Source organism: Conger conger, chromosome 3, assembly GCF_963514075.1.
Source record: "Conger conger chromosome 3, fConCon1.1, whole genome shotgun sequence".
NCBI classification, from domain to species: Eukaryota; Metazoa; Chordata; class Actinopteri; order Anguilliformes; family Congridae; genus Conger; species Conger conger.
Window position 1 is genome coordinate 14,587,171 of NC_083762.1, and position 12,773 is coordinate 14,599,943.

General features: G+C 46.9%; 1 protein-coding gene across 4 annotated transcripts in view; it reads right to left on the reverse strand.

The window, feature by feature from the left end:
• map4k2 (mitogen-activated protein kinase kinase kinase kinase 2) overlaps positions 1–12,773 on the reverse strand; it is a 32,944-nt gene that overhangs the window by 4,042 nt on the left and 16,129 nt on the right. For 3 of the 4 annotated variants that reach the window (XR_009708280.1, XR_009708281.1, XM_061234842.1), the window contains exons 10-26: positions 12,281–12,343; positions 11,622–11,703; positions 11,053–11,163; positions 9,986–10,064; positions 8,897–8,955; positions 8,243–8,286; positions 7,641–7,679; positions 6,964–6,997; positions 6,482–6,677; positions 5,680–5,843; positions 4,950–4,991; positions 4,295–4,379; positions 3,604–3,683; positions 3,334–3,394; positions 2,783–2,906; positions 898–959; positions 141–244 (exon numbers count right to left, since the gene is read on the reverse strand). Coding sequence is in view for 2 of the 4 variants with exons in the window: in XM_061234842.1 (XP_061090826.1) it covers positions 141–244; positions 898–959; positions 2,783–2,906; positions 3,334–3,394; positions 3,604–3,683; positions 4,295–4,379; positions 4,950–4,991; positions 5,680–5,843; positions 6,482–6,677; positions 6,964–6,997; positions 7,641–7,679; positions 8,243–8,286; positions 8,897–8,955; positions 9,986–10,064; positions 11,053–11,163; positions 11,622–11,703; positions 12,281–12,343 (1,429 nt within the window). In the remaining 2 variants the exon portion in view is untranslated. The remainder of the gene's footprint in view (positions 1–140; positions 245–897; positions 960–2,782; positions 2,907–3,333; positions 3,395–3,603; positions 3,684–4,294; positions 4,380–4,949; positions 4,992–5,679; positions 5,844–6,481; positions 6,678–6,963; positions 6,998–7,640; positions 7,680–8,242; positions 8,287–8,896; positions 8,956–9,985; positions 10,065–11,052; positions 11,164–11,621; positions 11,704–12,280; positions 12,344–12,773) is intronic. The other variant, XM_061234843.1, reaches the window with a different exon arrangement.

Below are 12,773 nucleotides of genomic sequence, written 5' to 3' on the forward strand. Positions count from 1 at the left end.
CAGACTACAATGTGTAAATGGTGTAGTTGTGCAAATATTGAGCATATTTCATTGAACGCAAGAGCAGCAGTGCCTGTAGGGAAATGTAGTTTCTTAGCAGGACCCACAGGGGGCCATGTGAGACGGGAGAAGGGGCGAACCTTGAGCTGCATGAACTTCTGCAGGGGCTCGTACCACAGCAGCAGAACCAGACCAGAGGGGACAGCACCACACAGGAACGTACTGTCAGTGTACGGGTTCCGCACTGTGGGAGAGAGGGAGGGAGAGAGGGAAGGTGAGGGAGAGAGGGAGAGAGAGAGGGAAGGTGAGGGAGGGAGAGAGAGAGGGAAGGTGAGGGAGAGGGAGAGAGAGAGGGAAGGGGAGGTAGGGAGGGAGAGGGAGGGAGAGAGAGACGGAAGGGGAGGGAGAGGGAGGGAAAGAGGGAGAGAGAGAGGGAAGGGGAGGGAGAGAGAGAGGGAAGGGGAGGGAGGGAGGGAGAGAGAGAAGGTGAGGGAGAGGGAGGGAGAGAGAGAGGGAAGGTGAGGGAGAGGGACGGAGAGAGACGGAAGGGGAGGGAGACGGAGGGAGCGAGAGGGAAGGTGAGGGAGGGAGGGAGGGAGGGAGAGAGGGAAGGTGAGGGAGAGAGAGAGGGAGGGAGAAATGGAGGGAGAAAGAAAGGAGATAGGGAGGGAAAGAGACGGATGGAAAGAGGGAAGGTGATGGACAGAAAGTGAGAGGGAGAGAAAGAGGGAGGGAAGAAGAGAGCTGGCTTTTTTACAGGAGAATATTAATTAAAGCAACCCATTGTATGTGCTTTGTTAAAGCGCCCAACTGCACAGTCGTGACCCCAGTTCCCTCTCCACTATGGGACACTGCATCCCCTGTAGCTGCAGGGCATTAGCCTCTGACATGGCTTACCCACACTGCACCTCCGACAGCCTTTGGTGTCTGGTATCTTCACGGAGACCGCAAACTTCCTGCTGAGAGAGGAAGCACAGAGCCTTCATGTCACGTTTCAGGTCTGTCTCACCATGTTTTATGTTGATTTATGTTTATTCATGTTGTCTTAGTCACGTAGTGTCTTATCATGTATTATGTTAGTCTAGGTTTGTCATGTTGTTTAGTTTATTTCTTGTTACGATTTATTTTCTCGTCATGTCTAGTTATGTTTTCGTACGATTATATTACCTGGTTATGTTGAGTGATTATCGTCTTAGTTCCGCTTTGTGTTATGTTTCGATGTATGTTTATTGTTACGTTAACTGGTCGTTGTTATGCATACACTTTTACATGTTTTTCCGCAAACCTTGCGTTCCGCCTTTTCTCTCTCTCTCTCTCTCTCGTTCTGTCCTTCACTCCCCTAATGTTCTATTTGTCTATTTACTAAAACTACTAACGCTAGATCAGGATTGGGTAGAAACTAACAAGACTAATCATGTGTTCATGTTACCTTATGTTTCTCGTGCATGTCATTTACTAATTTACTAATGCTAGGGCAGGATAGGTTTATTACTAACGATTACTAATCTCCTTGTTAAACTTGTCATCCATCGCACCTGTTTTCCATTTCCTTGCTACGCTCTTACTAATTGTCTACACCTGTCTACACCTGCATTTATAGCCCAGTCGCGCTACTGTTCACTGCGAAATTGTCTGCCTCTGTTTTTTCACGCAACTCTTGAGCATTATTTACTGTTTGATTACACGTTACGATCCACGCCTGTTTACTGACCATTGTTTATTGATTTCTGTTTTGTGACCATTGTTTGTTTTTTGACTACGTCCTCGCCTACCGTTTTTGTACTTTTGCTTCGCTGATTGTTTCATGGTTTCGACTCCCGCTTCGCCCACGACTACGCCTCTGCCTGCCGCCCGTCTGTTCATCTGCCCCGCTGACAGCTCTCCCGCTACCGGACCTCCCTGCACGTCTACCGACTACGAGTTTGCCTCTTCCCTCGGCACCGTACTTTTTGTTTGTTTATTTTTTGTTTGGCTGGATCTACGTGTATGGACTTTGCTTGGGTTGACTACTCTCCTGGGATTCGTCCCGAATAAAGCCCTGAGGGGTCTTTATATTACTATTGTTTCTGAGTCGTGCATTTTGGGTCCAACCCCCACGCACCCGTCTCACTTCAGACCAGTGGGTGCTGGTCCAAGTCTCCCCAGTCTCCATTCAGCTTCAAACATGCACTCTGATGCTCCTATTACAACATCCCAGGAGATGAGCAGCGACTAGAAACATGGCTGCCAGGTTTGGAACCCGTTTCCAAGCGAAGCCAGGTCATTTGTTTTCTCAAAGTTGGGAATACATCACAACTCGACCATCTGACACGTTCACATTACATTATATTACATTACATTAATGGCATTTGGCAGACACTCTTATCCAAAGCGACGTACAACAAAGTGCAAAGTGCAACTTGCCAAATTGGGAATCCCAATTTCCCCGACTTAAAAAAAATATATATATATTTCTCCTTTATTTAACCAGGAGGGTTCCATTGAGATGGTTATCTCTTTAACAAGGGAGCCCTGGTACAAGCAGAGACTACAACCAAAAATTCCATACAATACAAATGCACAACACAAATGGCACATTTATACAATCTCAAGATCTCTTGATCATCTGACATAACAAGGTGTCAATGCGGGCCTTTTCGGTGCCAAACAGGCTGTAAATCTGACACCACTTTAAAGCAGGGTGGGGAGTTAGACTGACACTCCTCTGGAGGTAATGCCGGGCCCCCTGGGCTCCTGGACCCCGGGGCCGTGGCCTCAGCCGTGGGAGCAGCAGGGGCTGTACCTGGGGTTGATCCGGTCGGTGAGTCGGTTGGTGCTGAGTGACAGGTGGCCCTGCCGTTTCTGCAGGTGCCTGCGCTGGTCAAACAGCAGGGCCAGACTGTGAGAGTACAACTGGGACGACTTCCCTATGGGGAGAGACCCGGGATCAGGCTGTAAGTCTCAGACTCACACACACACACACACACACACACACACACACACATACATACGCACACATACACAGCCCCACCCACACAGCACTCACACACACACAGCCCCACACACACACACACACACACACACACATGCGCACACATGCACACACACACGCACACATGCACACGCACACATGCACGCACACATGCATGCACACACACACACACACATGCACACACACACACACACACATGCACACACACACGCACGCATGCACACACGCACACACATGCACACACGCACACATGCACACACATACACGCACGCAAACACACACGCACACACACGCACACACACACACACAGGCACACGCACACACACACACACGCACATACAGTACACATGTCAAAGACTTACCTGAGACAGACATTAAAACATTATTCATAACATACAGCCAGGTGCATCTCTGTGGGAGTAACTATGAGAGAGAAAGGGGGGGGGGGGCAGACAGTAGTTACAATCAAGTCCAAATAGCATCCCATGCTAATAATAATACAATCAACAATGTAAGCTTAATCTGTCGTTACAACAGTGTAAGTAATAATAAGTGTATAAAGTTGAAGTATTTGCATTTGCGTATGTGTGAGGAAGAGAGAAAGGCGTGTGCAGTGCCTCTCTTATCTGTACCTTCTCCATGGTATCCTCGTGCAGCTCATTCAGGTTTAGGGTGTAGATGCCCTCTTCTGCCCCCAGAATCAGGTACTGATCTGAGAACACGATTGGATAAAGTGAGAAGGGTCTGACTCATATTGTGTAGGCCTCTATGTATGGGACACGCTGACTCTTGTATGTTTGTATGGGACACTGTGACTCCTCTATATTAGTATGGAACACTGTGACTCCTCTATGTTACACTGTGACTCCTCTATGTTTGTATGTTACACTGTGACTCCTCTATGTTCGTAAGAGACACTGTGACTCCTCTATGTTACACTGTGACTCCTCTATGTTAGTAAGAGACACTGTGACTCCTCTATGTTACACTGTGACTCCTCTATGTTTGTATGGGACACTGTGACTCCTCTACATTTGTATGGAACACTGTGACTCCTCTATGTTACACTGTGACTCCTCTATGTTCGTAAGAGACACTGTGACTCCTGTATGTTACACTGTGACTCCTCTATGTTCGTAAGAGACACTGTGACTCCTCTATGTTCGTAAGAGACACTGTGACTCCTGTATGTTACACTGTGACTCCTCTATGTCTGTATGGGACCCTGTGACTCCTCTATGTTACACTGTGACTCCTCTATGTCTGTATGGGACACTGTGACTCCTCTAGCTTCCGGTGTCATACTGTGACTTATATCCTCACCCCTGGTTTTTGGAAGGACCCAGGTGACAGCACAGTGCAGCTTGAGGGGACAGCCGTTGAACACCTTTGAGAAGCAGGCGCCCATCTGTAAAACACAGCAATGCACTCTCAGACTGCCTGTGCACCACAAACATCCTCTGTGTGTTATCAGGCAGGAGAGAGACAGACGGCTGCAACACTCTCAGAAATAAAAACAAAAGGGCCTAAAACGGTACAAATGATAAAATGATAAAATTGTACCGCTAGCCAGCAATACATAATTAATTTGTTATACTTATAATAATGTTTTTACTTTTTTGCTTGGAAAATGTACTCATTTGTAGCCAAAGATAACATCGCTGTACTTTTCGGAAATTTGATCCTTGACGTACAAAAATGTAGCTCCACTGTCACTTTATTTCTGAAAGTGAAGGAAAGCAACCGACTGACGCCACGAAGTGAGGAACTTCCTGTCGAAATAATGACTTGATTTAAAGAATACGATGAATGTGAAAAGACCAGGCAGCTGCATTAAAGCATTCTCAGTAGATGATGCAGTGATGGAAACTAATAAGAAGCAAATGTATGCAAAATAAATACATAACATACACCCATATCTATCTTCTGTGCCTACTCTCGATCGGTGATTGTGTCAGTGGGGGGGGGCTGTACTCACATGAACTTGGGGTGTAGGGGGCAGCCCATGACAACCTGCTCTCTAAATTAGAAATGAAAAGATGGAAAAGCAACACAACAAAAGGCAGAACTGAGATTTAAAGACTGATCTTTTCCCGTTCATTTCCTGTCTGATTTTAATGTGAATGCAACCAATTTTTTTTTTCACTCTTGTCTAGTCCAATAATGTACGTCCAATAACAGAACAACAAGCAATAAAAGAATAAAGCAATTCAGAAAGTGAATTAATGTACAAAATAATGGCATTATGTTATGACTTTGGTTATTACATGTTATTACAAATGTGTTATACAGTAAGTGTGCGATTTCACAAATTAATGATTTTTGAACTTGCCCTGCCTTGTTAGTGTGTGAGGTGGCGATATTGAAGGTGAGGCAGCAGTCACACAGCAGTACTCTTGCAGAAGTACGTGGGATACGTATCATACACACCATACATACATAGCATACGAACATAACAGAAAGTGCTTATTTCATAATAACGTGTCCGTTCTCCTTGCGGTGGTGATATAGAAGGCGAGGCAGCAGTCACACTTCAGTACTCGTACAGAAGCACATAGCGCACATACCATGCATACCAATGCGTACCGTACGTACGTAGCATACGAACAAAACAGAACGTGTGGATTTTACGATAACATGTCCGTTCTGCGGTCGCTTTATGTTCCCCCTGCACTGACCCCTGTAGCGGACGGGACGGGGCGACTCACTGACTCCTCGTGTTTTCGGCGGAGCGTGCTCCACTCCGGGGATACTGGCGGGCCGCGGGTCGGGGAGGGGACCGCCGCGGCTTTCTCAGCCTCCACGGCGCCCCCTGCAGGAGCATCACCGCACCACAGCCGGATGTCTGGGCTGGCAGAGCACCTGGACAGGGCTGCAGACGGACGGGGGACAGAGAGAACGAGGATGTGTGTTCAACTGGGAGAACATGCCATGCAGAATAGCCCGGCATGGCATACTGCGTGTGGCTGTCGGGCTTCAGATCTATGAACCCAATCGTGAAACCAAAGAAGAAGAAAGAGACTTTATTAAATATCCCACAGGTTAAATAGTTGAAGGTCGGTGGCTGGCAAACAGGTGCATAGCAGACAAGATGGTTCGTAAATGATAATCCAGGCAAGGGTTTGGTAACAACACAGACACAAACAGGTACAGCAAGGTAAATCCAAAACATAGTCGCGCTCACAGGCAGAAGTTCAATAATGAGAAGGAAGTCCAAACAGGCAGGTGAACAAAAACAAAATCCAAAAACACAAACCAGTAATCCAAACAAGCACAGCGGGTCAAACACGAATATAAGGACAATCCAAAAGGCGGTGGTCGAGAACAAAACGGGTCAGTACACGGACAGATCAGACAGAGGAAACGCTGGACAGAATGGCAGGAGCACATTACAATCTGGCACTGAACAAACAAACCCCAAAGGTATACATAGAATAGATAACAAGAGGAAAGGAGAATCGGGTGTGCGTGACAATCAGGACGTGGGAACAGGTGAAACGTGTGCGGTACCTGGGTTGGAGTTGGGCATCAGGGTAGAGTTGTTGTGCAGGGTGGAACTGGGGCGGAGGGTGAGGTCCCGGTCCTCCAGGCTTGGGCAGAGAGAGGTGAAGCAGGGCAGGGAGGACGTGTTGGGCATCAGGGGGGCGCTGAGTAACCCGCACCTCTTCAGCAGTCCACCTCGACCCCCCTCCTCCCCGGAAACCGGCTGCAGGTGGGGGGACCGCAGAGCGTACACAACGCGGTACAATATTCAGCGCTAGACTAGCGCTTACAGTGTAAATACAGCCCCTGTTCAACTCTGTATGTACTCTCTGTATGTAGAGGTCTAGTGGTAATAAACCATGAAAATTACAGCCGGCTTTGATTTTCTTTATTAATATATTACTCTGGCAAATAACGCCGATTGTGAAAAAGTCCTCGGCACTTTATTTATCTTAGAAATACTATAAGAAGGATGGCCTGGTCTCACAATAATTGTAATTCCATCTCACCTCACCAGAGGGCGCTCTCTTTATAGTTAAGCTCCTGCAACAGACAGAGGAACATCAATAATCAGATAAATACTTTGCTTTCCATTTCACATCAGTGTTTTACATGCTCTTCATAGTTATTAGCAAATGTTTATTAGAGAGCAAAACATTTTTATAGACATTGTTACATTGAGAGGACAAGTCCATGTAATTACAATTTCACTGCCGTGTAACTGCTGTGTACGCATTTACAACAGCGAAACAGACTATTGACACATTTGCAATTAAAGAAAAGTTTAGCTATGGGCTCCTGGTTAGGTTTAGAGGTAGTGGTATGGGCTGGGGTTAAGGGATGGGCTACTAAAACGACTCGCAGTGAAGTGAATGCCATGGTACATGCTGGCCAGAGGAAGATATAGTTAGTAGGCTTCTCCACTTTATGGAAAGTTGATACAGTGAGCAGCATAGTAGGAAATTAACACTTAAATCTCCAGCAGCCAAATGCTGGTAAAACGTGATTGGGGCTGGCACACACATTTTGTACTTGAGCAGCCATTTTGGCGGGTAACACAAGTGGGTTGTGTTATATCATAGCAGGTAAAATGGCTGGTTATTGTTAGAATCCACAGGCCGGTGGGTGAAAGGGTTAATTTTATGCCCTGGAGAACAGCAGCAAACGAGCCAAGGCGGAGGCTCACCTCTGCTGCAACGCCTCCTCTACGCATTCCAGCAGACTCCTGCAACAGAAGCATCGGATCAGAGCCAAAATGGCCGACTGTTCTTTATGCAAGGGGGGACAATGAAAGGAAGCGCTGATTCTCAAGCGAGTCGCGGACGTTTCGATGCCGTCGGCCACATCGGTCAAAGCTGGAGGAGGTGCTGGGGGAAACAGCTGGCATTTTATCTGCCAACTTCACGCAGGCCCAACCCTCCTGACCTGCGCTTGGGAGAGCAGCAGCAACGTGGGTGGCAGCATGGCAACATGCCAACGGCTTACAGCGCAGAGGTTGCAGGCTCAAATCGCAGGTGGGACACTGCGACCGTGGCAAAGCGCTTTACCCACATCTCTTCAGTAAATGTCCATAGTGAAAGGTGGTCAATGAACATCGCTATGGATTACAGCATCCGGTTAAGAAGACGAATGCACAAACGCCCATGCGTGCCCATGCATGTACAGATGAATATGAAAAGTAGAAGAACCGTTTCAGGTTTGAAAGTGTCAGTGTTTGTCAGTGATTAAGTTTAAAGCAGGGCAGAGTCCTGAACTTAAAGAGTCACATCCGAAGTGTGTTCGGCTTACGGGGACTCGTCTTCATCCCCGGAGATACTCCAGTCATCGTAGTCCTGAGGAAAAAACGCAAGGGACCCGTCACTGACGCCATCATTTTACCCCAGAATTCTTGGTTTGCTGAATAAAATATTAATGAATCAATAATAATATGAATAATCCAGTATTATAATTTGAATTTATGCCTCCAGCAACCAACAAAATAATTTGTCCGCTATTACACTGTGTATTATAATCAGAGAGAATTTGTGTTTTGGTTCTTGGTTAGCAGAGCAACTTGCATGAGTGTTACATTCGTTGGTCTGGGAATGTTGTAGCTTGTTAGCCGGGTGTGCCACTATTGCTCATATTGAGCGGGCGAATATCATTATGTTTCTCCTACACTGTACCTCACTCTGGATAAGGCAAGAGATAAGGACTGCACTGAAAGGGCACTGTGCCATAACTGAACCCCACATCAGTCAGATCTACAGTTCAGAGTTCTGAACCGAGCAGACTGTGAGGTTGCATTCATCCTGCAACTGTGAATTCCTACAGGATTTCCTGTCCTGGGGCCACACCATATATACCTCTTCCTCTCTACTGGCCTGACTGTCACGAACACAAACACCCGTTATTGTTTAGAGACGGGGGGGGGGGGGGGGGGACAGGTCAGGGTGTTCTCACCAGATCGGGGTAGGGCTCCATCTCTTTCCTCATGGGCGGTCCGAACTTCACATGGTCAACTGCAGAGAGAGGAACGAGAGTTTATCCACACGGTGCGTTCACCTGCCGAACACCAGGGGTCACTCTGCTCCGCTGCAGTCCGTGTGACGGGAGAGCGTATGTGCGCGTGCTGCGCGTACTTACATACATACATACACATGCATGTTTGTGTGTGTTTCTGACACGGGACCCCATTGTCTTCCACAGACTGGCTGTATTGTACTGTCGGCCCAGGCATGCTGTAATCTCACCGATGCGAGTCCAAACAGAAGCAGCACTGTGAGCGTCGTGTTGATACCACGCTGCTCGCCCCTGAGGCGAGGCCCGGGCCACGCGTGTGGGGGGCCAGGCTCGACGGTGGATGGCGGACGGTGTGGGGAACATGGCATCTCCGAGCGTCGCCACAGTGCCACCTCTGTGCACGGGGCCAGTGATGTCATCGCAGGCACTGAGAGGCCTGTTGTTGAGAAGCCCAGCTCCTGCCTTCCTCCTCCTCCTCCTCCTCCTCCTCCTCCCTGCTCAAGGCTCAGAACCTTCCTGCCCGTTCCAGCCCTAAACTAATCTCTACAAAGGCAGCGCTAAGTGCTGGCCCACAAACTGATCACAAAATATGCAAATAGAATGTTCTTGACTGAACATTCTAATGCTGATGTAACAATCAGAACTGGAGTTCTAGAACACCGTAGAATTTAGAAAAAAAAAACCCTGCTCTTCGAAATGGTTAATGATGGGAAAGTGAGGTTTCACAAACCCCATACAGAGCGGAGGTACAATGAGCTGTCAATCACTTGACTTTGCTTAACCAATCAAAAGGCTTTGGTTTTGCTCCCCACAGCAAAAGGCAACAACAGGCTCAAATGAAAACAGCCCGACCGATTATTTTAGTTTTTTGTGTTTGTTTAACGAAACAGCAGTCTCACATCAATAGGTGACGTGCTGGACGGAGCTCAAAGTTTTGAGCAGTTTGAGCCGCAGGGAGGCGGGACGGGGGGACGGGGGGACGGGGGGGGGGGCACTTCCCGGGGAGGAAGCGGGGTCTGGCGCACTCACACTGCTCCTCAGACAGAGTCCTTTCCACAGCCAGGTGCTTCCCCTCCGCCTGGATCTTATCTGGGAAGGCATCGGTCGACTAGGAAACACACGGGGAGAGAGAGAGAGGGAGAGAGAGAGACAGGGAGAGAGAGAGAGAGACAGAGAGAGAGAGAGAGAGAGAGAGAGAGAGAGAGAGAGAGAGAGAGAGAGAGAGAGAGAGAGAGAGAGAGAGAGAGAGAGAGAGAGAGAGAGAGAGAGAGAGAGAGAGAGAGAGACAGGGGGAGACACAGGGAGAGAGAGAGAGAGAGGGGGGGGGCAGACACAGGGAGAGAGAGGGAGAGAGGGAGAAAGAGACACAAGGAGAGAGAAAGGGAGATAGAGAGACAGGGAGAGGGAGAGAGAGAGAGAGTGATAGTGAGAGAGAGAGATGGGGAGACACAGGGAGGGAGGGAGAAACAGGGGGAGACACAGGGAGAGAGAGAGAGAGAGAGAGAGAGAGAGAGACAGTGGGAGACAGGGAGAGAGAGAGACAGGGGGAGACAGGGAGAGAGAGACAGGGAGAGACAAAGAGAGAGAGAGAGAGAGAGACAGAGGGAGAGAGGTAACCACACAGCGCAGATAGTTACACACACAGCAGGTCACTGAGCATCATAGCAGGCCTGGAGGAGTCAGAGGAGTTCAGCTCCTTCATTTTGCCCTTCAATGACTCGCACACTTATTTGAAAACTGTATGCAAAATAAATACATTCGAGAATGTCTTATTAACACAAATAATAATTAATATGAATGAAATAGAATGTGATTATCAATGCTTTCTTTCAAAATATCAAAATTATATCATGAAAGTGTTGACAATTACAATATTTGATATATTCATATAATACGATATCCAAACTGTTTAATAGGAATGTTGATTGATTTTGTGTATGTGTGTGTGTTTCTGTGAGTGTGTGCATGCGTATGTGTATGCATTTGAGTGTGTGTATGTGTGTTATAGCTGTGGGTGTGTGTGTGTGTGTGTGTGTGTGTGTGTGTCTGTGCCAACACACACAGACACACACAGCTGTAGCACGCAGTAAACTCACATCAGGCTCGTTCTCCAGAAGGGCCTGTGTGAAGTGGAGGTCTGGGTTGTTGGCCATGTCGAGCAGCTCGATGACCAGGGTTCGAGTGAGCAGCTGGGTCATGAACGGATGCTGAAGAGAGAGGAGGGGTCACCCGGGGATCTCTGAGGTCAGACAGCGAATTCACAGCTAAAACCCCCGATTTTACAATTCAGCAGCCCCCACCCCCGGTGCAGGTGTAATCTACGTCACGGAGTGAAATACCGAACTGCGCATCATTGACTTCACTAGCTGTGACTTTCTGCTGCCCATACTCACAAAGACACAGCAAAAAAACATCTTGCAAGGAGACTTCAAATCTTTTCTTTTTTTTTCTGAAGTACAAAATATTAGCCTGATTTCAGCTACTGTTTGCTTGACAACTGAAATTTTCTCACAGCACTGCACTGGCCAATCTTAAAATGAGTAAAATTGTCTCAGCTCATTCATTTAGCCTTTTTTAGCAAACCATCTAAATATGAGACTAAAATACTTGCGACTGACTTCTTTTTTTAGTTTTTGCAGTACATTGTGGGGAACAGGAACTCTACCTCTAAAAGTCGTTCGGCTGAAGGCCTCTTACGGACATTTTTGGTCAGGGACATCTTCACAAAGCTCTGAAAACCTGCAGACCTGGGGGGGAGGAAACATCAATTAATAAATGCATATTTCACATGCAAGTGTCAATACACACAGGAACCTGACCATGTATGTACTATGCTACAGAGCGGACCTTCTACTAAGGATGGAGTCAACATTAACACTCAACATTCGGGTCAGATTTTCAAACCAGCTAATTTGAGATAATTTTGATGAGAAATCAAAAGATCTGTGCAGCAGATATTTTGTGTACATAGTGAAGTCCAGAAGAGAGTGAGTAGGCAGTCATGTGCTTAAGAAGATGATGTCATCCCAAACAGACCCTAAATAGGACTGAATAATAAGCATTATTCAGTCACATAGCTGGGGACCATGGTATTTAGCACAATGGGGTACCAGTATCTCTTGTCGAATGACTAGGGCCATGATTCAGCCAATTTAACTCATAGCTGGTCTGCTCTGATACATGCACAGGGTTTACTGTACGTGCTGAATTTTTACTACTGTCCCTGTATTACCTTCCCAAAACATAAATTCTGGCACATCATTTTTAGTCAAATAAAGGTTTTTGCACTTTATAACACAGCTATAAGAATAGACAGCATCTTACCACTTGGTCTTGTCTTTGAGTTTTGGAGGTTGAAAGTTGCTTTTTGACATCAGCATCAAGGCTCTGAAACAAATAGTTGGGGGGCGGGGGGTTTTGTTGTTTTTTTTTCAGTTTGGATGGCTGTGTCAGCAAGATCCTCTTATTGTCTGGTCTGGTCTTGAGTATTGAGTTTTAAATCTATAGTTGCAGTCTACTTGGAGATCTGCAGTCTGTCTCTCTACTTCACACGCAAAGAGAGAAAGAACAATATTATAATCTGATATAAACAAATGATGTAATGCTTTACATATGAGGATACACTTGACATAATACATTAATTTCTTTCACTTTCATTCCACTTACCAGTGTGTGTGCTGCACTTGCGCGCATGTATGTGTGTGCTTGTGTGTAGTGTGTGTGTTTGCGTATGTGTGTGTAGTGTGTGGGTGTGTGTGTGTTTGCGTGTGTATGTATGTGTGTGTGTGCATGTGTAGTGTGTGTTTGCATGCATGTT